Genomic DNA, 26,114 nt, shown 5'->3' with positions numbered 1-26,114 from the left:
GATCGTCTTCAACTGCAGTGGAAGATAGTGGGTGTTCAAAGGAAACACGACTGTTTGTTGGTATTTTGTCACATCACGAGTTCTTTATAAAGGTTCATGAATGCAGATAAAAGTTGTCCCTGGTTGGATTTTTTTAAGAACAGAAAGAAAGACTGCAAGAACCGAAAGATTCACATCGATAAAAATACAGGTGATTTTTTTCGACCACATGTTAGTGCAGGCATCGAGTAAAATGGAAGAGGTAAGAGCTCCGTTTCCTGAACGAGGCAGCAGCAGTCTGTTCGAACGCTTTGTTTCTTATTCGCACGATTAAATGAAAAGTAACCGTCTCCTGTCTGTCAGTAACAATATATAACAGAGGAAAATCAACTAAGGTTAGAGGAAAAAGATGAGATATTGAGGCGTAGCTGAAGAAACTTTTGAAGCGTCAATTTGGTAAAGAGAAACTAGTGGTTTCTATGAGGGGATGAAAAAATCTGAAGATGCAGACAGTGAAAGAAAGCAGAAGAGACAACCAAATTACTCTTTAAATAAAAGATGTTTCCGCGTGTAGATCTTGGCTCGTTTGACACTTGTCTTTTGGGTGGTACCCCTTTCATCGCTATCTAGCCGACGATCTGATAAATTTCTAGTAGGTTGGTTCGTCTGCCAGAATGTCGAACTCGACGACAATGGCAGGCTGTTCCACTGGCCTCACGGGCGCCTATAAAAAGAGGTTCATGGAAGCGTTGCCGCTCGCAAGCATACACGCGGCACCATTCACGTGCCTTTAGTCATAGGACTGATGGCTCCTTCTTCTTTCTCTTTCTGCTACTCGGCTGTTGTCCTGCTCTGTCTCTGCACAGTCGCTTCGGCGCAGCTCTCCCCTACTTTCTACAACACGTCGTGTCCAAATGTTCTCTCCACGATCCAGACTGGAATTCAGGCGGCGCTCCAGGCAGATTCCAGGATGGGTGCCTCTCTTCTTCGCATGCATTTTCATGATTGCTTTGTCCAAGTACTCTTCTATCCCTCTCTCTGAAACTACTTTTTTAGAGTCAAAGGGCTTTCCTTTACAAATGATCTGAAGGAAAAAGAAGCAAATCTTGGGAAGGCATGCAGTTACTTTACGCAGAAAAGGACCTTTCAGCTTGGTCTTCTCTTTTCTAGTTAAATGATGATGCACTTGTTTGTGGTGCTTGGACAGATCCCAGAAGAGGGAAAGTCTATTCTTAATCTTCCGGGTCAATTTTTATCACCATAACCATATATGCATCTTCTCTGTTCTCTGTTTGTAGGGAGATCTCTACCGGTGCTTCCTTGGCACTTGCTTAGACCTTCACCCGCTGGGTGGCGACATTTTTAGTTATATTTTTTATTTGTTCATGTTTTGTGTTTCAGGGATGTGATGGATCGGTGCTTCTGGATGACACTGCAAATTTCACGGGAGAAAAGACGGCGTTCCCCAACAACAACTCGCTCAGAGGCTTCGAGGTCATCGATGCCTTGAAATCCAGCGTCGAGGCTCTGTGCCCCGGCGTCGTTTCCTGTGCAGACATTCTTGCAGTCGCTGCCCGTGATTCAGTCGTAACGGTATATATATATATATATAATTGAGTGACTTTGTTAAAATGATCCAACTATAATCTGCACCGTTAGATTTACGATGGGTAGTTAAAAAATAATAAAAAAAATTAACGTTGATTAAATAACACTCTAAATAATCAGAATTATCATTCATTCATATATATATATATATATATATATATATATATATATATATATATATTCAATTACGTTAATGAATGCAAAATGTTGAAGTTTGTAAAACTTAATGCAAATCAGATTTATAAATTAAATATTTTAAAAGTGTCATGGAAAAATTTTCTATTTTATTTTAAAATTTATATAATTTTCATTTTTTTGAATAGTTAGATTTATGAAAAATATCTTAAAACACTGCAAGATGAGTATTTATAAAGCATAAAATAAAGATATTATATATACATATTGAGTTATATATATACATATTGAGTTGGGAACAACGCATGAGCTGAATTGCTTTGTGATTTAAGTTAAATCTTTCAATCTTTTAATTCCCAAATGTGCACACTTTTTCTTTCCGTACAAAATCATTATTTAGGGAATATCAAATCGTTTTCCTAAGTCTTGTAACATTAGACAACCTCAGCTAGTTATACAATTAAGGCTTCTTTGGCAAATGGAATGGATTATAATAGTTTTATGAATTTATCTTACAATTTCAGACAGATTCTTACATACTATTCAGTTTGTTAAACAAGCCCTTATGGCTTAGAGAAGAACTTGTCAACTCCACTAGTAGAAGAAAGCCAAGGACAAGGGCTGTGGAGTCAATCGTGGAACTTAATATTGCACCTTAATCTGCAGATTTAGAAGTACAATACTCAAAAGAATACTACAACCAAAATTTCACCAGCTAACAAACCCAACTAGTTTGAGGCAAACTAATTGTCAAACAGTAGAAGACAAGTACTTGAAACAAGCTCTTAGGTGGGGATGAAACCAGCCATTCATAGACAGCATATATTAGCAAAAGGATCAAACATCAGTTTCAGCTTCAGGTCCACTAGGATCTTAATTTATGATAATTGTTTTAAGGGAGAACTGGTCTGGTCCCTGATCAAGTAATCGCGCAAAAATATCTCATTACACTATAGACATCAATATTTAAGTGATTTTGTACATTTGATCTGACTATATATACAGATGTGATCTCTACCTCCAAAATTAGAACTCAGCTCTTAGATAAATATGTGCCAACAGAAATTTAGAAGAACCAAGAAGTTAAAATTTGGAAACCCTTTTACTTCATTTGCAAAAGATTCTCCTACAATTTCATCTTTCACAAATAAAGGAATGGTACCTCCAATTTTTCCTTCAAGGAGAACTGAACTGACATTAACTCCTTGAAATTTGTCTCACAGCTGGGAGGCCCTACATGGACGGTGCCGCTTGGAAGAAGAGATTCAACGACGGCGAACATTAGCTTAGCCAACACCAACCTCCCAGCACCCACCCTCAACTTGAGCGGCCTCATCACCTCATTTGCAAATCAGGGACTAACCGCTGCAGAAATGGTTGCCCTTTCAGGTGATTCTCTCTCGTTCTTCCAGAGTTTCAGTATCATCTTTTTTTTCATATACCGTCTTCTAAATTTCTTTCTGTGAACTTTTAAAAGTATAAAAAATCCTTAGCATTCGATCTTCAGTGTTCTCTCAGAAACAAGCAACTGCGGATTCTTCCTTCTGCTAACTAATGGCCGGTTTGGTTGCAGGAGGTCACACGATCGGACTGGCGAGGTGCGTGAGCTACAGAGACCACATCTACAACGACAGCAACATCAATGCTAATTACTCGGCTTCGTTGAGGGCCATCTGCCCCTTCTCCAGCGGCGACGACGTTCTCGCGCCGCTCGACGTCGCCACCAACGCGACCTTCGACAACCGATACTACACCAACCTGCTAAGCAACCAGGGGCTGCTCCACTCGGACCAGGAGCTGTTCAATGGAGGCTCCACCGACGCGCAGGTCACCTCCTACACCACCAACTCCACCGCCTTCTTCGCCGACTTCACCAGCGCCATGATCAAGATGAGCAGCATCGGCGTCCTCACGGGGACGAGCGGACAGATACGAACCAACTGCAGAAGAGTTAACTAGATGTTGCTTTTTAAGACAAGACGTACGCCTCTTTGTTTGTGCTATATGCATCATACATTATTGTGCCTATACGTAGCAAGACGCTTTTAGAATAAGCCGGATCAAGATCCGATTGCTTGCTCTACATTTGCTGTGTAATCCTTCTTACGAGATCAAATGAAGCAAAGAGAGAATAAAGATATCAGAGAAATATATGGATCCATTTGATGTTAGTGGAAGATATTATATATAATAAATAGCATATGGTTGAAGGCAATGTGTCTTGTCTAATGGGGGTAATTTTCTGTGGCCCCTCAATTATTTGAGTGGGCACATCAAATTCCTTTGTGTTAATGTGGTGGAATCTAACTTCTTTGGATTTTTGGAAGCAGGGTCAAAACTAGAATTCTTTTTTGAGGAAAGTTAATTAGGTTTCTAAATTTTGATACCGTCGAAATATCATTTTTAAAAAATTTTATACAAGACAAATTAAATTTAATTAAATTTACATGTAAATTTACATGTGTCATACCAAAGACTAGTTCAAAACTGTAGCGCGAGTCCAGATCCATAGTACTTAAAGACTCATGTGTTTGTGCTCACATGAGCTATGAATTGAAACATGAAAATTAAAAAAAAAAAAAAAAAGAACTGTAATGCTTTGAGATATAGTCTTCTTGTTCATTCCAGGGCAATGTGTTTATACCACAAGAACGATGTTAATTGGTTGTGCACCGTTATCACATTTGAAAGTATGTTAAAAATTTGAATAAACTTTTCAACTGACTTTTTAGGAGTATTTTTAAGGAAAAAGTCAATGTCAATGTTGTCATGTGTTGGATAGTTGTCCAGTGATTAAAATTTAAAAATTTGTCACTAGAAAGTTTATAAATCGTCAATAAAACCATCATAAATTTGTCGCCTGTCGGATAATTGTTTGTATGTATAAGTGCCGCTAATTAAAATTATTAACCACCGATGCCACACTCATGTCAATGTATCAGCGAGGGACCACAGAGTTCTATTTTAAAAAAATAATAATAATTTCAAAAAAATGAAATTATGTAAAAAATCAGAACAAGGAAAACTTTTCTGATATGGATTTCAAAGGATATATATTATTGGATGGCGCGTACATATCAACCAAAAAATTAATTGTTCCTCACCGCCTTCTCAACGGTACTCTTGAGGCGGACAATTGTTGTCTCTTTCTGCGTCCTTATCTCCATCTTTCGAACGTATGGTTTCTAATGGTGAGAGAAATTAATGTGATGAATAGTAAGCCTCACATACTTAACTGATAAATCTTCATTATATCCGCCTCAACTTTTGGCCTTTTCTTTTTTGTTCTAATCCCAACTTTTTATTCACGACTTTCAACTCATCTGGACTTGAATTGAATCCGATCAATTTAGGAACTGGTTCGTAATAATAATGCACTGTTACTGCGAGGCTATAATGCTTCATACATCTATCCCATTCTTTATCACCGTTGTCAAACAGCCTCTTAACTTCATTTATACTTAGTTTAAGTTATCTTGAGATTTCTCTATTTATTAGATATTCAAACTAATACCTAAAAAAAGAAAAGAAAAACACTTCTCTAGTAAAACGTAAACTTGAGTATGGCCTTAACCGGTCCAATCTTTAATGGCAATGCAAAACCTACAAAAATGCAAGTTATCGCTTCTTAAATTCTGAAAGTATATATATATATATATATATATAGAGAGAGAGAGAGAGAGAGTATGGTATGTGGTAGACACGTATATGTTGGACAGATAAGAATTAATCTTAATTCTTCATCTTTTCATATCGGTGGTGGTTGAGAGAGAAAAAAATTGTGATGAAACTTTTTTGCCATTTTGTATCAATTCGCACATTTTTTTCTGTGTTTTTCTTTCGATCTACAAAAAATCAATAGTTAAGAATGTTTCTTATCTACTTATCATCTGAGTGTGATTTAAATATCATTTTTCAAAATTTTGATATTTAGCAAGTGAAATTTTTTAAAATTTACACGTAATTTTTTTTTTGAAAATACATTTAAAGTGGAGCCCTACCTGGCTCTGCCTTTAAAGATAGGGAAAACAAAGCTTTTAGTACTTGTCACTATCTAATGAATGCAAATCGTGTTGCCTGTGTTGACCGTCAACTTCACATGTGATAAAGAGATAGAGATATCAAATGAGCAAAGAAGAAATGGCAGGGAAGCAGCTCACTAAGTCTGGTGTTTAAAAAGCTCACTTTCTGTCCAGCTGTGTTAAGATTAGGCCCGTCTACCACGCTTACCAGGTGTGCAGCTAGTAGGCAGTCAGTCTCTTAGACTCGGAAGGGCTTGGGTCACCCGGTCGATGTGTAGTTAGTGGGCGGTCAGTCACTTGTTTGAGTCTGAGAATGCCCGCCCCTTGTGCAAAATTGATGCCTTCTACAACCAAAGACTGGAGTGAGGATACCAAGGGCCCAAAACCAAGAGTAGGTTGGGTCATTAACATATACGATAATTAATTTAAATCAACTTTTTTGATATTCTACTTTCTTCAGCATTTCAATTAGATATCCATGCGCGAATGCAATCCATTGAGAACATTGCACCCAACAACGCAAACAGGTTTAATTGAGCGCTTTATTTTGTGAAACAGGATCAATCAAGATAACATTCACATTTTCATACATATTTATCCCCACAGTTGGACCATTGGCAAACTGATGGTTACATTTTGCTTACCTGACAGAATTCAACATTATCTTTATAATGATATACTTAGTTTTCAGGTAACTGCCCAAACCTGCCTACATAAAGTTTTTAGGTAAAGGTCAGAATTAAAATGACAAGACATCCCAAACCAAAGACTATATGTTCCATAAAGTATATTTCTGCCTGATAGTAGGGCCCGACCATTATTCTAGGCAAGTGTTGGGTGGATTTACAGTGCACTCCTTAAGTAGAGTGCCGAATTTTGCCATCATTTACAATTCAAAGAAATAGCATTCATGGGAATTGAATTGACGATATAATGTAGATCCTGGCACACGTGCCTGACCAGTTATGCTACATTCCACATGTGTATCGCAATCATTATAGAAAAAATTATTATTTAAAACAAAAATAGATCCAACATCAAGATAAAAAAATTACAAAGAAGAAACAACATCTATCAACGTCCAACATAAAAGCTGAAAGGCACGAAGGACCATATGTTACTTGTGGTTTTCTTCAACTGCAAGTTCCCATGTCAAACGAATCTTCATATTGAAGAACTTAGGAAGAAGCAACATAGGAACCTTTTTTTTTTTTAATATATACGAATGATATGCTGAAAGCTGCATCTGCATGGTTCCTGGACAGAAAAGTTAATTTGGACCAGAGGGCATTCCATGGGTGAGATTTTTTTCACCTCCCTTGAAGAAAGTCAGCCGAGTACACTGCGCTGCCAAACACGTACTGTACAATTTCACCACTGACAGTCGCACTTTTTTTCATCTAGAAAAGCAAAGTAGAAATCAAACCCGTCTTTTCCAGCTCCAACATTTTTTCATTGTAACGAAATCATCTAAGGCAGCCCTGGTTGACTTCTCATATTATTTTAAATGATGAAAACATAATAAAAGTTACTTTGCCAACGTGAAACTTTTCATGTAATATATATATATATATATATATATACTTCTCTCCCGTCGGCCCACAACAGCTGCCACGGCTGACCAAGCACTGCCCAGACCAGCTGAAAACTAACAGTCCGGACCCCAGGGCCGGCGGGGCCACGTCAACCACTCGGTCACATGATATTATATGGCGTTGTTTTTGCCCCAAATGTCGATTTTTGCTTCACTGGCATGACCATGGAGCTCCATAATTGAAATGTTAGTCCTTAAAGAAGGAAAAAGACATAACAAATGATCATATTTACTTACAAGGTATAATTTTAGGGAAAACAATTAAAATAGTGTAGCACTTCAAAAATTTAATTTTGTATTAAAAATTGTGAGAGATTTTGGTTTTTAACTTTTTTTGAGAACCTAAACCAAAACTGTTAGAGGACGAATTTAAATCCTCCAAACTAAAGCACTAAGCCTCTGGTATCAAAGCCGGTATGAAACTTAATTTCTTGATAGCAATTAATCAAAACTATCAGTTTTAAGCAGGGGATGTGATCTATATATTTAAACCAACAGATGCACAGTGCTGTGGTAAATGAGATCATAAAAACCTGGTTTCAGAATCACGGCATGGTTTAGAACTTTCAAGAAATGGCTAAAAGAATTTCATTTCTAGGTTGTCATTGTACCAGATAAACTGTGAGAAGACAGAACACATTGCACCTAACTGTAGTGCCGCAGAGCACAATTATTGGAGTAGCAACTCCCCCACAAAATAACCCAATAAACGAAAGGCGACCCTTTAATTAATAGCCATGGACGCTTTCAAGAAAACGATAAACGGAGCTGCGCCCATGAGCCTTGTGCCCTTGCATTTGGACGTTCATGGCGGCTGGAGACCCTTCTCCAAAAAAAATTCATGAGGGGTCCAGAAGCGATTTCTTTAAGAACGTTTACAAGATGGACTTACGCTTTTCAAGAATTGGAGGAGAAGATGGTGCTGCCCTAAAGGCACGTCAGAGGAGAGGAAGATGACAAACTGCTGATCACATCAAGGGGACATGAGAGCAAACCAGGACAGGAGGTGTAGAGAGAAGCCCATGTGGTGGTAGGAGAGATTTCCTTATCAAACTTGTTAGCTGCGTAAAAGTTACGACTGATTTGCGGTGCTAAGCATAGGATTCGTCTGTGCGTATTCCTCCGGAAACTGCAGATCATCAATCAGTGCCGAACTTTCGATCATCCATAGTTGCTTCTTTAGTTATGGGCAGTAGCTTTTCGGTTGGTTAATGGCGTAGGGATAAGATTGAAGATTCCTAATCCCTAAAACAACGAAAGAAGCAACAGCGAAAGCGACGAAGTTGAATTTACAGTGCAATAACAACGCTCACAAGGAAAAGAGAGAGAGAGAGAGAGTAAATCCAAGTTTCTTTTCTTTCTCTTCTTGGGTTTTCTTCCCTTGGTGTGTTAAGAGGGAGAGAGAGAGCCTCATTCCAGACAATGTATATGGTGTCTGGTTTCAGTTTGGTCAGCTGAAATCAAATTTCTTGAGCTCGGTGGCAGTACTATCTGCAACGATTCAAGACAGTTGCAATGATACCAAAGACAGAACAATCTGTTTTCATGTAAATGAAATCCGATAGAATTGAGATTTCAAGTTCAACATGACCAAGGATCAAGTTCCTGTGGTTTAGATTTGCTTGAAATTAATAGGGAACAAGAGAACGAAGATAGGGGATGAGCAGATAAGGGGACCCCTCTCTTCAAATTGCATGAGCGCAGGCTTTAAATTTGGGGTGTGTCCCCTGCTAGACCATCTCACTAAAGGGACATTAATACATAAACTTGCCGTTGAAGGCAAACACAGCGTGGTCCATAGGTCCAGTACTGTTTAATTTAGATATGGACAAGGAACGAAAAGTGGCTTCCATTATAAAGGTGGCTTTCATTATCTCCGTTTACTGCATCAAGATAAAGTTATGGATCGATGAGTTCTTGTTGAATGCTCGGTAAACATGATTTTTTCTGCTACCATACGCCTTACTAGGCGGCTGCAATATTCCCTTCACAGAAAACACAGAAGATCGATTAATGTGAAACCCGCCAAATGAATGTGGTCCGCTTCAATTGAGTCGAGCCAGAGCGGTCAGTCTGCCGGAAGGAGGCGGTGACGGAGCCGCTCCTGTCAGGTAGAAGCTAGAAATTTGTCTTTTGGCCTTGCAGCCAGAGCATATTCTGTCGCGTTAGAAATGCAGAAAATCTGAAACTCTTCTAAAAAAAATTTGCAATTTTATAATTTTCTGTGACCCTTTGGTAAAATCTGAAACAGATATCCATAAACAAGTAACAATAGAAAAGAGAATTTTCACGGTAATACGGCCCTGTCACAGTCGGCCGTCCACTTCTTCCTTTCGCACATTTCACAGCAAAAAACCTGCATCTGTCTACTGGGCTTGCCATCGACTAATTAAGCAAAGATATAAGAATGCATTTAGTGTTGGAGTGTCGAGTCTGATCTACCTTGACAGGATTTTTGTAAAGGCATTGATGTTATTTTTTAGTTTTGCAGATTTTGCCTTAATCTCATGTTTACGATGGCGTCATTTTGCTTATACTCTATATTTTACTGTGATAATGAAAACGGATTTATGTGGCGGCCGTGGACGTAGTCTCCTAACCACGTAAAATAATGTTAGATGCTCCCTGACACCTAAAATGAAAAGCAAATGGGTCCTAAACTAAGTACAGTAAAAGCTTTAACTTTCTTTGTCGTGTATAAGTTAACACTTAATAGTACAAGTCCGCTCGCCATGATTGGGAACAAATTAAACCTTTACAATGTTCAACCTCTTCGACAAATCTTAAGCTCAAGCAATCGAGATCGAATGTGAAAAAAGAAAATCGAACGTTTCTAAGAGAGTCTTGCTGCATTCTTGTTTCATGTACATTGCCACTGACATTTTACAAGCAGAGGATAACGAAGGCGACAGAAATATGAAGCTGGTGCAAGCTCATTGAGGTGGGCACCCACTCGCAGGCGGCTGCTGGTCCTGCCATTGAGGTACGTACATGAAAGCTCGACCACATGATCAGCATATCGCCATTAATCCTCTCCTTTCCCTGCACATTATAAGTACAGGCTCATAGCTTGGGAGAAATCACACAGCCCCTGCTCCTCTTGAGTGAGACCATGGCTAACTACTCCTCTTTCCTCAGCTTCTTCGTCGTCCTCCTCTGCGCCTGCAATGGAGTCAGTGCAAGCCTGTCAAAAACTCACTACCATTCAACCTGTCCTCAAGCCTTTTCTGTCATTAAAAAAACCGTGGTAGAAGCTGTCAAGAAGGAAGCCCGGATGGGAGCGTCCCTGCTTCGCCTTCACTTCCACGACTGCTTCGTGAATGCAAGTCTCCCTGTTGAACCATCTGCTCCTTCTTTCTTTGTCTTAGCTAGGAAGACTTCGATATTGGCAGCGACTCTCCGGTCACAAGAACCGGAGTTCCTCCTTTGGAAGGCGGTTTATTCACAGGCACACGAGTCTGCGGGGAACGCGTGTTCCACATACGAGGCTGCATTCACTATCCTAGTTCTTCGAACGCGGCCGGGAACTAGACGTCCCATTCCTGATTTCTCATAAAACAAGAATCAAATGGGCTCTTATGCTAAGTGTAAGAGCCCAACTGATTCTGCGGAGGATGGCGTTTAGCGTTCTTCCTGGTGACGGCACCTGCGATGAACGCTAGGATTAGTTTCTCCCTTGAAACTCTTTTGGCAAGTTCTAATTGTTCTCAGTTGACTGGTTGACATTCTCTACTTTGGGTTTTATGCTTTTGAAAATACGGCCGAGTCTTTATATATATATATATACACACACCCGCGTGTGTGTTATGTTATATGTACATATAGTATTTTCGTATTTGTTCATTAGGGTTTGGACTGAAAAATCCTTTAGCCTCATTGGGTTGTGTATTTAATGGAGCTCAAGATGGCTGAAGAATTTTAGCATATACATATTTATATATAAGTCAATCTTGAGTCATTCAATTTTGCTCACCTTCGTGGTCTCACTTATTTTTTCTTTTATTATTCAACCATGGTGGATACAATGACCTTCACAAGTGAGTTGGGTGACTCTCTATAGTCAGAATCACTGTTCATTTTTCATATATATACCATCCATATAGGTCCCGCACAAAGGAGAAATTCAAATGAATATATATATATATATATATATATATAATCAACATCCGGCAGCATTATGAATTCTGCTGGATGTCAGATCTTACCGATGAAATCCAACAATTGTCACCATAAAACAGTTGGAATTGATAATATTTTATGAACTGACGGCAGTTTATAATGGCTTTGGATGATTTATTGTTCTTTTAACTAGATCTAACAACATAGACTTTTCTGATATATATATATATATACTTACGAAAGGAAAAAGAAGAAAAAAGATTGATATGAAGGAGTGGTGTTGCAGGGTTGCGATGCATCAGTTCTATTGGACGACGTCCCGGGCAAAATAAATGGGGAGAAAACGGCGCCGCCGAATAATATGTCGCTGAGAGGGTTCGACGTGGTGGACACAATCAAGGCTAACGTGGAGAAGGTGTGTCCGGGTGTGGTGTCGTGCGCCGACATTCTCGCCGTCGCAGCACGCGACTCCGTCGTGGCCGTAAGTGAATGCCTCTCTTCTTTTCTTCCTTCCTCACCTGCACAACCCTACGCTGTGCGTAAGCCGGCACACACGCACACATTAAGTAAAAATATCTTTCAATTATAAATTACCAAAATTCTTTTTCTTCATTAAATAAAATATATGATAATCACAGTTGTCAAGTTTATAAAAATCATATACCTTTTTCATGCTACTGTATATATCTCCTCTTGCTGAATACAGAGGTCCACATGCAATAACAAAAGTGGTTTAGCTGTCGTCCAAATCATATTGTCTAAGCAGAAAAGTATTACAGACTGTTTTTTATATTCGTCTTAAAACTTTCATTCAATTCATACCAATTATGCGATAAAAAGCGAGATATATGTTTGTGTTTGTGTTCTTCAACAAGTAATATGTTTGGTAAAACAGGACTCTCCACGTGAGTTTTAAGTAGGAAATAATTGGAGAGAAAAGTAAAGCAAAATCGTCTTCGAGCGAGAAATATCTTAGTAGTTATTTTACCTAACATGGTAGATTCGGGTGTTGTTACTGAAACTCAAAAGATGAGACTGAGAAGGACAGTATGGAGTATGGACTACCAATGCATAAGATATTTCTTCAATAAGATACAGGAACCGACAGTAATGTCCCAAGTGCCGAGTAATAGACGCATCCATATATAACATCCACATAAACATTTTGGGTACTAAAATTTAAAAGTACTGAAACGCATGAATTTTTTCGATTTATCTTCTTTTTTTTTGTTGAAATACGAAACACATAAGTATTTATTTGAATAAATTGAATGTTTGTCCAGCCCTTGTTACTTGCCAAAACTCTTTATATATTACATCTCCCAAAATTCTCTATGGCTGCATTTGATAGCCTCGATCTCAGATCCGAATCTGAGACCCATGCTGCCATGAAATCGACGGCTATGAAACAAACAGTGGCTTTGAGTATGGTGGAAATTCGATCTACAGTTGAGTGCAAAACCTTGTATCTATGGGCCAACAAGGGTGGGAACCAGATTGGTACATCTTATCAACAAGGCTGGAAAATCTATACGTGAGAGAGAGAGAGAGAGAGAGAGAGAGAGAGAGTCTATACGTGCATGTTTACATATGCAAGAAACGTAGGGGCCATGCTTTTCAAGGTAAAGAAATGTTGCAAAAAATTTGACAATTAAGTTTGCTTTGGTTTATAAGATCCTGTTAGCAGAAAGAATATGCTTTATGTCAAGTATTAGGATTTTACACTTGAGAATTACATATAAGCGGTTAGTGTCAATTCTCCATGAGTTTCTGCTAGAGTGAACCGTGCAATTCAGTAGCAAAAAGGCATCAATAGTGATGGGCATGCTTGTAGTTGGACAGCAATATGGAAGACAAACAGGGAGTCAGCCTTGTGAGGAAAAGTGACAGCAGAATGACGAAGGTGGTCACCTGCATTTGTGCCGACCAATGGAAACGGCTGCTCGAAAAGGTTTTTAATGAGTTGTTCTGCGGGCTCCACTTTCCAGCGTATGCGGAGCCTGAAAATTAGAACATTTTACAGAGAAGACGCTAATTTCTTAGTGAATTAATAACAAGGACAGGTTTACGTTTGAAATTTGCAATTTTCAATGTAGAAATGGCTGAAATTGCAGGAGGGTAATAGCCGGGGAGTGGAAGGCAGTTGTCACTGTCATCACACGTTCCTTCATACGCTCCCTAGTTCATGATTGAAGGACATACATTTTTCAAATATATTTACCTTCGCTTGTTGGAACTTGTTTCTTATATACTCTTCTGCATTTAATGGCAGTTGGGGGGCCTACGTGGGATGTAAGAGTGGGAAGAAGAGATTCAACCAATGCCAGCTTTGATGGCGCCATTGCTAATCTTCCTGCTCCGAACTCAAACATCAGCACTCTGATCGAAAAATTTCGCAACCAAAAGCTTACCAGAGTGGATCTTGTAGCTTTATCAGGTGTGTTGATATCTTACATCTCTGCAGATTTCATATACCGTAACAATTAGGAAGTTCCTGCAAAGGTCATAAAATTGGTAATCAAATTGTGTACACATTCCGTTTTTTTTTTTCAATTACATCACCAAATTGGTAGGACATGATCTCTATATTTCTTGTTATTAATGTCAAACCTATTACTGAGCTTTGCCTGAAACTATGAAAAATTGTAGGAGCACATACAATTGGTCAAGCAAGATGCGTACTGTTCCGAGATCGCTTATACAATGACTCAGACATAGACCCTTCCTTCAAGCAATCTCTGGAAGCAGGGTGCCCATTGAGTGGGAACGACAACAAGGATTTCCCTCTAGATGTTGCTACACCAACTCTGTTTGATAACCAGTACTACAAGAACTTACAGCAAGAGAAGGGACTTCTTCACTCAGATCAGGTCCTCTTAAATTCAAGCATTACCTCTCATTTTGTCAACAGATACACCTCAAGTAGCACAAGGTTCTTCAGAGCGTTTGCGAAGGCAATGATCAAGATGGGTAATGTCACCCCTCTCACCGGAAAGAAGGGGGAGATCAGAGTAAACTGCAGGAAAGTGAATGGGTGATCCTCTCCATGGATGCAAGTTTTCTCCCCCTATGATGTAAAAGCGTTGTGAATTAAATAAAAGAAATCTCAGTTTGAGGTTGTGAAAGTGAAATGGCTTATGGAAGCATGTGATCTTGCCATTCACACGTCCCACTCCAAAGCAGTGTTTGAGTTTTTCTACGGGGTGGTTTGTTTAGTTTTGACAGTGTTCCCTTCCCTCTCTGCACACATAGTACAGTAACAAACCAAATACCAAACTAAGGGCATACTACGGTGACAAACAAACATCAAATTAAGTGTCAATGACTTTTTTCTTATGTCTCAGTTTTCTGTCTCACGTCTAGAAGTAAGACATTAGAAAGAGTGAGATTGTTTAACGGTGTTTTAAACAAAGCATCTTAGATGAAGTGTTGCTGAAACCTTATCTGTGCTTCCCAAATACTCACTAAGTAAAGAACGTACTGTTCCATTTTCCCACATTAAAACAAGCTAGAGTTGCATGACTTACGATTTTCAGATTGCTCAACAACAGAGTTGCTATTATCCAGATCTTGAACCGAGACCAGCAAAGTCCAAAATCAGGAATCTTCATAAGTAATAAAGGAAGACAGAAAGAATGTGAACTGAAAATTTTGAGATTCACAGGTCTTAGGTGTTCTAGCGGAACTTGGACCGAAGTAAAAGAAAATTTGTTAACATTCAAAACTCTTAAAGAGTCATAGACAGTTGGTGTGCATCTCAAATCCAGATGAAAACGCACAAACTGTTTCCATACAAGGGAGTTATAAATAAAATGATTCCATCATATCTCAGGGCTAACATAATAACCTAGTAAAATGACTCTTACAGGCAGAGCAACGGCAACAAACTTCAAAAGTTACTGTGGGAATTTGACTAAGTTCAGAGGGCGCCAGAGGCCATTGAAAGAAAAAGAAGGTGAAAATTTGCTAATGGCATTGCGGCACAGATGAAAGAACCACAAAATGGGCCAGAGTTGGTGAGATCATGTGGTTGGAGAGCCTTTCTTATCAACATTGTTAGTGGCTCTCTTAGTCTACATGTTAAACACAGCATCATAGTTTCTTAGTATCTTGCCACAGTACAGTGGGCCTGGACTTGAAATCAGGAGCAGCAGACAGCTTAGGAGGCAGAAATTGGACTCCAGATGAAACTTGTGTGACTTTCAAGTTTCATTGGACTACGAATCTCTTCTTTGAGTCTGAAAGCCTGTAACAGTAACTTCATCTTGTGCAAAAGGACAAACAGGTACTGTTGCTGCAAAATGGAATAAACAGTGCAATAGAGTAATGTAAAGAACAGGGGGAAGGCAGACTCCGAACATGAGATGAATTCTCTGCAGAAAAGCCACCAAATTAACCAATAGACAGACATCGAATATATAGTCCAGCCAATCTCCAACGGGATATGTTGCTTTGATTTCAGATCACATCAATGGATCAGCAGGTCAAGGTACCACTACATCTTAACTCATCAACACACACATGGAGACGAAAGATAACTAATCCTACGACACAAAGAAAAAGACTAAATCTATCATGGCTTTATTTAGATGCTTTCGGCTAAGATCGGATCCACTGACATTTTAATTCTAATTTTAGAACATAGCTAAAAGGAACAAACAGGCACTGTGCAATTTGTGGAATCGAGACTGAATTGACAGAACAATCGAAGAGGGAAATGATGGTTTAGCCGTGCCAAATTTGACTGGTGGCCGAGCCTTATCAAGGCATATGGCGCCTTGCCTACTCGAAGAATGCAAGAAAAGGCCAGAAAATGAGATCATAAAAAGCTGGTTTCAGAATCAACTTCCTGCTTTTGAATCACGGCATGGTTTAGAACTTTCAAGAAAGGGCTAAAAGAATTTCATTTCTAGGTTGTCATTGTACCAGATAAACTGTGAGAAGACAGAACACATTGCACCTAACTGTAGTGCCGCAGAGCACAATTATTGGAGTAGCAACTCCCCCACAAAATAACCCAATAAACGAAAGGCGACCCTTTAATTAATACCCATGGACGCTTTCAAGAAAACGATAAACAGTGCTGCGCCCATGAGCCTTGTGCCTTTGCATTTGGACGTTCATGGCGGCTGGAGACCTTTCCCCAAAAAAAATTTATGAGGGGTCCAGAAGCTGTTTCTTTAAGAACCTTTACATAATGGACTTACGCTTTTCAAGAATTGGAGGAGGCGATGCTGCTGCCCTAAAGGCACGGCAGAGGAGAGGAAGATGACAAACTGCTGATCACATCATGGGGACATGAGAGCGAACCAGGATGGGAAGTGTGGAGAGGAGCCCATGTGGTGGTAGGGGAGATTTCCTTATCAAACTTGTTAACTGCGTAAAAGTTACGACTGACTTGCGGTGCTAAGCATAGGATTCGTCTGTGCGTATTCGTCCGGAAAGTGCAGATCATCAATCAGTGCCGAACATTCGATCATTCATAGTTGCTTCTTTAGTTGTGGGCAGTAGCTTTTCGGTTGGTCAATGGCGTAGGGATGAAGATTGAAGATTCCAACTCCCTAAAACCACGAAAGAAGCAACAGCGAAAGCGACGAAGTTGAATTTACAGTGCAATAACAAAGCTCACAAGAAAAAGAGAGAGATAGTAAATCCAAGTTTCTTTTTTTTCTCTTCTTGGGTTTTCTTCTTTTGGAGTGTTAAGAGAAAGAGTGAGAGAGCCTCGTTCCCGACAATATATTTGGTGTCTGGGTTCGGTTTGGTCAGCTGAAATCTAATTTCTTGAGCTCGGTGGCAGTACTGTCTGCAACGAATCTAATTTCTTGAGCTCGGTGGCAGTACTGTCTGCAACGATTCAAGATAGTTTCAATGTTACCAACGACAGTGCAATCTGTTTTCATGTAAATGAAATCCGATAGAATTGTGTTTTCAAGATCAACATGACCAAGGATCAAGTTCCTGTGTTTTAGATTTGCTTGAAATTAATAGGGAACAAGAGAACGAAGATAGGGATGAGCAGATAAGGGGACCCCTCTCTTCATATTGCATGAGCGCAGGCTTTAAATTTGGGATGTGTCCCCTGCTAGACCATCTCACTGAGGGACATTAATAAATAAACTTGCCGTTGAGGCCAAACACAGCGTGCTCCATAGGTCCAGTACTGTTTAAATTAGATATAGACAAGGAACGGAAAAGTCTTTTCCAGAAAATCGCATTCGCAGAAATGGCGACCATATAAAGGTGGCTTCCATTATCTCCGTCTACTGCATCAAGATAAAATATGGATCGATGAGTTCTTGTTGAATGCTCAGTCAACATGATTTTTTCTGCTGCCATACGCCAGAATACGTGGCTGCAATATTCCGTTCACAGAAAACTCAGAAGAACGATTAATGTGAAAGTGAAACCCGCCATATGAATGTGGTCCGTTTCAATTGAGTCGAGCCAGAGCAGTCAGTCTGCCGGAAGGAGGAGGTGACGGAGCCGCTCTTGTCACGTAGAAGCTAGAAATTTGTCTTTTGGCCTTGCAGCCACAGCGTATCCTGTCGCGTGTTTGAAGTGCAGAAAATCTGAAACTCTTCTAAAAAAATTTGCCATTTTATAATTTTCTGTGATCCTTTGGCAAAATCTGAAACAGATTTCCATAAACAAGTCAAATAGAAAAGAGAATTTTCACGGTATTACCGCCCTGTCACAGCCGGCCGTCCACTTCTTACTTCCGCACTTAGCAAAAAACCTGCACCTGTCTACTGGGCTTGCCATGGACTAATTAAGCAAAGATATAAAAATGCATTTAGTGTTGGAGTGTGGAGTCTGATCCATCATGACAGGATTTTTGTAAAGGCATTTATGTTATTTTTTAGTTTTGCAGGTTTTGCCTTAATCTCATGTTTATGACGTTTTCGTTTAGCTTATACTCTATATTTTACTGTGATAGTGAAAACGGATTTATGTGGCGGTAGCAGAAAGTTGTCTCCTAACCACCTAAAATGTCATCAGACATTTAGATGCTCCGTGACACCTAAAATGAAAAGCAAATGGGTCCTAAACTAAGTACAGTAAAAGCTCTAACTTTCTTTGTTATGTATAAGTTAATACTTAATAGTACAAGTCTGCTCGCCACGATTGGGACCAAATTAAACCTTTGCAATGCTCAACCTCTTCGACAAATCTTAAGCTCAAGCAATCGAGATCTAATGTGAAAAAAGAAAATCAAACGTTTCTAAGAGAATCTTGCTGCATTCATGTTTCATTTACATTGCCACTCACATTTTACAAGCCGAGGATAACGAAGGCGACAGAAATATGAAGCTGATGCAAGCTCATTCAGGTGGGCACCCAGTCGCAGGCGGCTGCTGGTCCTGCCATTGATGTACGTATATGAAAGCTCGACCACATAATCAGCCTATCGCCATTAATCCTCTTCTTTCCCTGCACATTATAAGTACAGCCTCGTGGCTTGGGAGAAATCACACAGCCCCTGCTCCTCTTGAGTGAGACCATGGCTAACTACTCCTCTTTGCTTAGCTTCTTCGTCCTCCTCCTCTGCGCCTGCAATGGAGTCAGTGCAAGCCTGTCAAAAACTCACTACCATTCAACCTGTCCTCTAGCCTTTTCTGTCATTAAAAACGTCGTGGTAGAAGCTGTCAAGAAGGAAGCCCGGATGGGAGCGTCCCTGCTTCGCCTTCACTTCCACGACTGCTTCGTGAATGCAAGTCTCCCTGTTGAACCATCTGCTCCTTCTTTATTTGTCCTAGCTAGGAAGACTTCGATATTGGCAGCGGCTCTCCGGTCACAAGAACCGGAGTTCCTCCTTTAGAAGGCGGTTTATTCACAGGCACATGAGTCTGCGGGAAACGCGTGTTCCACATACGAGGCTGCATTCACTATTCTAGTTCTTCGAACGCGGCCGGGAACTAGACGTCCCATTCCTGATTTCTCATAAAACAAGAATCAAACGGGCTCTTATGCTAAGTGTAAGAGCCCAACTGATTCTGCGGAGGATGGCGTTTAGCGTTCTTCCTCGTGACGGCACCTGCGATGAACGCTAGGATTAGTTTCTCCCTTGAAACTCTTTTGGCATGTTCTAATTGTTCTCAGTTGACTTGGTTGACATTCTCTTCTTTGGGTTTTATGCTTCTGAAAATACGGCCGAGTCTTTATATATTTATATATATATATATACACACACGCGTGTGTTATGTTATATGTACATATAGTACTTTCGTATTTGTTCATTGGAGTTTGGACTGAGAAATCCTTTAGCCTCATGTATTTAATGGAGCTCAAGATTAGCATATACATATTTATATATAAGTCAATCTTGAGTCACTCAATTTTGCTCACCTTCGTGGTCTATCACTTTTTTTTTTCTTTCATTATTCAATCATGGTGGATCCAATGACCTTCACAAGTGAGTTGGGTGACTCTATGTACTCCGAATCACTCAGGGGGCGAAGGGATGGGGGGCCGCCCAGGCCATGGCCCTGGTGAACGCAAGAAAAACTTTTTTTTTTATATTGAAAAAATCAATTTTTTTTAGTTTGGCCCGACCAGTCGCTTCTCGTCGCTCCTCTTGGCCCGCAAATCGTCTTGACCCGACCGTAAAAAAAATCCTGGATCCGCCCCTGGAATCAATCACTATTCATTTTTCATATCTATACCGTCCATAGCTCCGGCACACAGGAGAAATTCAAATGAATATATATATATAATCAACATCCGGCAGCAATATGAATTCTGCTGGATGTCAGATCTTACCGATGAAATCCAACAATTGTCACCAAAAAACAGTTGGAATTGATAATATTTTATGAAGAAGTCTATGTTGATAGAGTGATGGAAAGGAAAAAGAAGAAAAAAGATTGATACGAAGGAGTGGTGTTGCAGGGTTGCGATGCATCAGTTCTATTGGACGACGTCGCGGGCAAAATAAAGGGGGAGAAAACGGCGCCGCCGAATGATATGTCGCTGAGGGGGTTCGACGTGGTGGACACAATCAAGGCTAACGTGGAGAAGGTGTGTCCGGGTGTGGTGTCGTGCGCCGACATTCTCGCCGTCGCAGCACGCGACTCCGTCGTGGCCGTAAGTGAATGCCTCTCTTCTTCCCTTCCTTCCTCACCTGCACAACCCTACGCTGTGCGTAAGCCGGCACACACGCACACATTAAGTAAAAATATCTTTCAATTATAAATTACCAAAATTCTTTTTCTTCATTAAATAAAATATATGATAATCACAGTTGTCAAGTTTATAAAAATCATATACCTTTTTCATGCTACTGTATATATCTCCTCTTGCTGAATACAGAGGTCCACATGCAATAACAAAAGTGGTTTAGCTGTCGTCCAAATCATATTGTCTAAGCAGAAAAGTATTACAGACTGTTTTTTATATTCGTCTTAAAACTTTCATTCAATTCATACCAATTATGCGTTAACAGCGATATATATGTTTGTGTTTGTGTTTGTGTTTGTGTTTGTGTTCTTCAACAAGTAATTTGTTTGGTAAAACACGACCCTCTATGTGAGTTTTACGTAGGAAATAATTGGAGTGAAAAGTGAAGCAAAGATCGTCTTCGAGCGAGAAATATCTTAGTAGTCATTTTACCTAACCATGGTAAGATTCAGGTGCAGTTACTGAAACTAGAAAGATGAGACTGAGAAGGACTATGGACTACCAATGCATAAGATATTTCTTCAATAAGATACAGGAACCGACAGTATTGTCCCAAGTGCCGAGTAATAGACGCATCCATATATAACATCCACATAAACATTTTGGGTACGTATTAAAAGTACTGAAACACATGAATTTTCGGTTTTTCTTCTTTTCTTTTTTTGAATTACGAAACACAAATAATTTATTGGAATAAATTGGATGTTGGTCCAGCCCTTGTTACTTGCCAAAACTCTTTATATATTGCATCTCTCAAAATTGTCTATGGCTGCATTTGATAACCTCGATCTCAGACCCGAATCTAAGACCATTGCTGCCTTGAAATCGACGGCTATGAAACAAACAGTGGCTTTGAGTATGGTGGAAATTCGATCTACAGTTGCGTGCAAAACCTTGTATCTATGGGCCAACAAGGGTTGGAACCAGATTGGTACATCTTATCAACAAGGCTGGCAAAAACTTTCATACGCTCTCTTTATATATAAATATATATAAGAGAGAAAGAGAGAGAGAGAGTCTATACGTGCATGTTTACATATGCAAGAAACGTAGGGGCCATGCTTTTCAAGGTAAAGAAATGTTGCAAAAAATTGACAATTAAGTTTGCTTTGGTTTATAAGATTCTGTTAGCAGAAAGAAGATGCTTTATGTCAAGTATTAGGATTTTACACTTGAGAATTACATCTTAGCGGTTAGTGTCAATTCTCCATGAGTTTCTGCTAGAGTGAACCCTGCAATTCAGTAGCAAAAGGACAACAATAATGGCATGGGCATGCTTCTAGTTGGACAGTAATAAGGAATAAAAACAGGGATTCAGCCATGTGAAGAAAAGTGACAGCAGAATGACGAAGGTGGTCACCTGCATTTGTGCCGACCAATGGAAACGGCTGCTCGAAAAGGTTTTTAATGAGTTGTTCTGCGGGCTCCACTTTCCAGCGTATGCGGAGCCTGAAAATTAGAACATTTTACAGAGAAGACGCTAACTTCTTAGTGAATTAATAACTAGGACAGGTTTACGTTTGAAATTTGCAATTTTCAATGTAGAAATGGCTGAAATTGCAGGAGGGTAATAGCCGGGGAGAGGAAGGCAGTTGTCACTGTCATCACACGTTCCTTCATACGCTCCCTAGTTCATGATTGAAGGACATACATTTTTCAAATATATTTACCTTCGCTTGTTGGAACTTGTTTCTTATATACTCTTCTGCATTTAATGGCAGTTGGGGGGGCCTACGTGGGATGTAAGAGTGGGAAGAAGAGATTCAACCAATGCCAGCTACGATGGCGCCATTGCTAACCTTCCTGATCCGAACTCAAGCATCAGCACTCTGATCGAAAAATTTCGCAACCAAAAGCTCACCAGAGTGGATCTTGTAGCTTTATCAGGTGTGTTGATATCTTACATCTCTGCAGATTTCATATACTGTCACAATTAGGAAGTTCCTGCAAAGGTCATAAAATTGGTAATCAAGTTGTGTACTCGTTCCGTTTTTTTCTTTTTTCAATTACATCACCAAATTGGTAGGACATGATCTCTATATTTCTTGTTATTAATGTCAAACCTATTACTGAGCTTTGCCTGAAACTATGAAAATTTGTAGGAGCACATACAATTGGTCTAGCAAGATGCGTACGGTTCCGAGAACGCTTATACAATGACTCAGACATAGACCCTTCCTTCAAGCAATCTCTGGAAGCAGGGTGCCCTTTGAGTGGGAACGACAACAAGGATTTCCCTCTAGATGTTGCTACACCAACTCTGTTTGATAACCAGTACTACAAGAACTTACAGCAAGAGAAGGGACTTCTTCACTCAGATCAGGTCCTCTTAAATTCAAGCATTACCTCCCATTTTGTGAACAGATACACCTCTAGTAGCACAAGGTTCTTCAGAGCGTTTGCGAAGGCAATGATCAAGATGGGTAATGTCAGCCCTCTCACCGGAAAGAAGGGGGAGATCAGACTAAACTGCAGGAAAGTGAACGGGTGATCATCTCCATGGATGCAAGTTTTCTCCCCCTATGATGTAAAAGCGTTGTGTATTAAATAAAAGAAATCTCAGCTTGCGGTTGTGAAAGTGAAATGACTTATGGTAGCATGTGATCTTGCCATTCACACGTCCAACTCCAAAGAAGTATTTGAGTTTTTCTACGGGGTGGTTTGTTTTGTTTTGACAGTGTTCCCTTCCCTCTCTGCACACATAGTACAGTAACAGACCAAATACCAAACTAAGGGCATACTACGGTGACAAACAAACATCAAATTAAGTGTCAATGACTTTTTTCTTATGTCTCAGTTTTCTGTCTCACTTCTAGAAGTAAGACATTAGAAAGAGTGAGATTGTTTAACGGTGTTTTAAACAAAGCATCTTAGATGAAGTGTTGCTGAAACCTTATCTGTGCTTCCCAAATACTCACTAAGTAAAGAACGTACTGTTCCATTTCTTTCCCACTTCAAAACAAGCTAGAGTTGCATGACTTACGATTTTGAGATTGCTCGACAACAGAGAAACAGGGCAAGTTTCTATTATCCAGATCTTGAACCGAGACCAGCACTATCCTATTCAAAAGTCCAAAATCAGGAATCTTCATAAGTAATAAAGGAAAACAGAAAGAATGTGAACTGAAAATTTTGAGATTCACAGGTCTTAGGTGTTCTAGCGGAACTTGGACCGAAGTAAAAGAAAATTTTAGTTTACATTCAAAACTCTTAAAGAGTCATAGACAGTTGTTGTGCATCTCAAATCCAGATGAAAGCGCACAAAATGTTTCCATGCAAGGGAGCTACAAATAAAATGATTCCATCATATCTCAGGGCTAACATAATAACCTAGTAAAATGACTCTTACAGGCAGAGCAACGGCAACAAACTTCAAAAATTACTGTGGGAATTTGACTAGGTTCAGAGGGTGCCAGAGGCCATTGAAAGAAAAAGAAGGTGAAAATTTGCTAATGGCATTGCGGCACAGATGAAAGAACCACAAAATGGGCCAGAGTTGGTGAGATCATGTGGTTGGAGAACCTTTCTTATCAACATTGTTAGTGGCTCTCTTAGTCTACATGTTAAACACAGCATCATAGTTTCTTAGTATCTTGCCACAGTAAAGTGGGCGTGGGCCTGGACTTGAAATCAGGAGCAGCAGACAGCTTAGGATGCAGAAATTGAACTCCAGATGAAACTTGTGTTACTTTCAAGTTTCATTGGACTAGGAATCCTTTCTTTGGGTCTGAAAGCCTGTAACAGTAACTTCATCTTGTGCAAAAAGACAAACATGTGGCGCCTTGCCTACTCGAAGAATGCAAGAAAAGGCCAAGTCCAAAGACACAGTCCGCTAGCTTCAGTGCTCTTTGACTTGAATTTCTAACTTGTTCACTGCTTTAACCAAACATTTCCCTGGTCTTCATTCGTAAGTTATTGAGATAGGATATTTTATTTGTGACGATAGAAATGCCTTAACATGCAGTTACCTCTCTGTCTATCATGTTTTTCTTGTCTTGTTTTGTGCAACACTATTTATAATCAAGGGCTCCTCCTTTCTTTTTGGGTTTTGTTTGCATGATGATATTGTTTCGGGGATTGGCTTCGTTAGCACGGAATTTTTAATCTCCTCAGGGTTTCTTTTGGGTAATCAAGCCGATCAGAATGCAAAATTTTACTTCGTGAGCATGTTTTTGTAACATAATCATTCATTGATCGTGTTTTCTGTGAATTACACATGTTTTTGTCCTTTCAAACCACCACTTCTGAAAGCGAAAAGAAAACTGAGTAAGCCACAATTTGACATTTCCTACGAAGACTATTCCAGTCCAAGAAATGTACGCCGGCGTGTTTGGTTTGACAACAAAAAGACCTGGTCGGTCATCCGCCAAGTCTGAGGCGGTGCCGCTGGAGAAATAGAGGTGAAGTAATACAATAACAAACGTTCACTCTGCAATTCAAATGTCTACAGCAGTGTTAAAAAATGAATATCTTTAGAAACTTGTTAAATGAGTAGGAGGAGTATTTCATCCTACCACTCCACAAGAAAACTGAAACCTACATCTTTTCTTTCATCCCCTTCATCTTAATGCTCATAATATACTTCAATTTGTGTATTGCTGCTGTTCATCTCTTTTATATTACAAAAAGTTGATGTTCCCATAATTTGAAGCATAGACAATACTTTGACAATTTAAAACAGAGACTGACTGCTTACCAGCACCCACCTCATCTATTATGCCAAACCCTTGAAAAGCACAAAAAGTTAATGTTTCGACAATTTGAAACGAATACTGACTGCCACCAGCGCCCACCCCATCCATTGTATGCCAAACCCTTGAAAAGCACAAAAAGTTGATGTTTCGACAATTTGAAACGAATACTGACTGCCCACCAGCATCCACCCCATCCATTGTATGCCAAACCCTTGAAAACTTTTTCAACATGGAAACTTGCATAGATCTATTCTTTGGAATTTGTGGTGGTTTTCCCTTATACAACATATCATATTCTCAGACAAGGCTTTTCATTTTTTAATGGTTTTCTACCATTGGAGTACAAAAAAACGATGGGGGGTTATATGAAAGAAAAATGTAGTAAATAGGTTCAAGTTTTTTTTTCTGGTTTTTAGCTCTACCAAATACAACTTCCAATGCCTAGTTGCCTCATATCAGGTCCATGCCTAATCCTGTTTCCCAAAGAGCTTTTGTATCTCCTAGTTGTTAGTCCCAAGTGTACAAATGTGATCAGATTCGGGTCAGATGTTCGACTGCTGTGCTTCTAGAAGTCGAATGTAAAAAAAAAAAAAAAAAAAAAATTAACATCAGATTAATAGATCAGATTGGATACAAATTTATGTCATTAAATCATATTCTGAATTGTGATTTGGTTTTAAGTAAATGCGTATTGGATTTCAAGGTTGGTAGAAAACTTGGCGACTAGTCAAGGTTGGCCTGGCTCATCCCTGACTCGCCCTTGATTTGGCCCGACTCGCCTCTGAT

At 39.6% G+C, this 26,114-nt stretch overlaps 3 protein-coding genes across 3 annotated transcripts; all 3 read left to right on the top strand.

Annotated features, from left to right (window-relative positions):
• Positions 1 to 650: 650 nt before the first annotated feature.
• On the top strand, positions 651 to 3,937 carry LOC116247271 (cationic peroxidase 1-like). The gene is made up of 4 exons (XM_031619332.2): positions 651 to 997; positions 1,381 to 1,572; positions 2,946 to 3,111; positions 3,296 to 3,937. The coding sequence occupies exons 1-4, from the start codon at positions 785 to 787 to the stop codon at positions 3,679 to 3,681; spliced, it is 957 nt and encodes a 318-aa protein (XP_031475192.1). The 5' UTR covers positions 651 to 784; the 3' UTR covers positions 3,682 to 3,937.
• A 6,471-nt stretch (positions 3,938 to 10,408) lies between these two features.
• Positions 10,409 to 14,582, top strand: LOC116247355 (cationic peroxidase 1-like). The gene is made up of 4 exons (XM_031619507.2): positions 10,409 to 10,660; positions 11,744 to 11,942; positions 13,730 to 13,894; positions 14,107 to 14,582. The coding sequence occupies exons 1-4, from the start codon at positions 10,451 to 10,453 to the stop codon at positions 14,493 to 14,495; spliced, it is 963 nt and encodes a 320-aa protein (XP_031475367.1). The 5' UTR covers positions 10,409 to 10,450; the 3' UTR covers positions 14,496 to 14,582.
• Positions 14,583 to 18,933: 4,351 nt separating this feature from the next.
• LOC116247354 (cationic peroxidase 1-like) lies at positions 18,934 to 23,286 on the top strand. The gene is made up of 4 exons (XM_031619506.2): positions 18,934 to 19,168; positions 20,347 to 20,541; positions 22,356 to 22,521; positions 22,737 to 23,286. The coding sequence occupies exons 1-4, from the start codon at positions 18,959 to 18,961 to the stop codon at positions 23,123 to 23,125; spliced, it is 960 nt and encodes a 319-aa protein (XP_031475366.1). The 5' UTR covers positions 18,934 to 18,958; the 3' UTR covers positions 23,126 to 23,286.
• The last annotated feature ends 2,828 nt before the right edge of the window (positions 23,287 to 26,114 follow it).

Source organism: Nymphaea colorata, chromosome 2, assembly GCF_008831285.2.
Source record: "Nymphaea colorata isolate Beijing-Zhang1983 chromosome 2, ASM883128v2, whole genome shotgun sequence".
Classification (NCBI taxonomy): domain Eukaryota; kingdom Viridiplantae; phylum Streptophyta; class Magnoliopsida; order Nymphaeales; family Nymphaeaceae; genus Nymphaea; species Nymphaea colorata.
Note: the sequence above shows the minus strand (reverse complement) of the source record. Positions and strands in the feature narration are given on the sequence as shown.

Excerpts from the sequence above, each read along its gene's own strand:
- LOC116247271 (XM_031619332.2), top strand. The coding sequence starts at position 785 with ATGGCTCCTTCTTCTTTCTCTTTCTGCTACTCGGCTGTTGTCCTGCTC. Across the intron at positions 998-1,380 it reads TTCATGATTGCTTTGTCCAA|GGATGTGATGGATCGGTGCT; the intron begins GTACTCTTCTAT and ends TTTGTGTTTCAG. Across the intron at positions 3,112-3,295 it reads AGAAATGGTTGCCCTTTCAG|GAGGTCACACGATCGGACTG; the intron begins GTGATTCTCTCT and ends GTTTGGTTGCAG.
- LOC116247355 (XM_031619507.2), top strand. The coding sequence starts at position 10,451 with ATGGCTAACTACTCCTCTTTCCTCAGCTTCTTCGTCGTCCTCCTCTGC. Across the intron at positions 10,661-11,743 it reads TCCACGACTGCTTCGTGAAT|GGTTGCGATGCATCAGTTCT; the intron begins GCAAGTCTCCCT and ends GTGGTGTTGCAG. Across the intron at positions 11,943-13,729 it reads CGACTCCGTCGTGGCCGTAA|TTGGGGGGCCTACGTGGGAT; the intron begins GTGAATGCCTCT and ends ATTTAATGGCAG.
- LOC116247354 (XM_031619506.2), top strand. The coding sequence starts at position 18,959 with ATGGCTAACTACTCCTCTTTGCTTAGCTTCTTCGTCCTCCTCCTCTGC. Across the intron at positions 19,169-20,346 it reads TCCACGACTGCTTCGTGAAT|GGTTGCGATGCATCAGTTCT; the intron begins GCAAGTCTCCCT and ends GTGGTGTTGCAG. Across the intron at positions 22,522-22,736 it reads GGATCTTGTAGCTTTATCAG|GAGCACATACAATTGGTCTA; the intron begins GTGTGTTGATAT and ends GAAAATTTGTAG.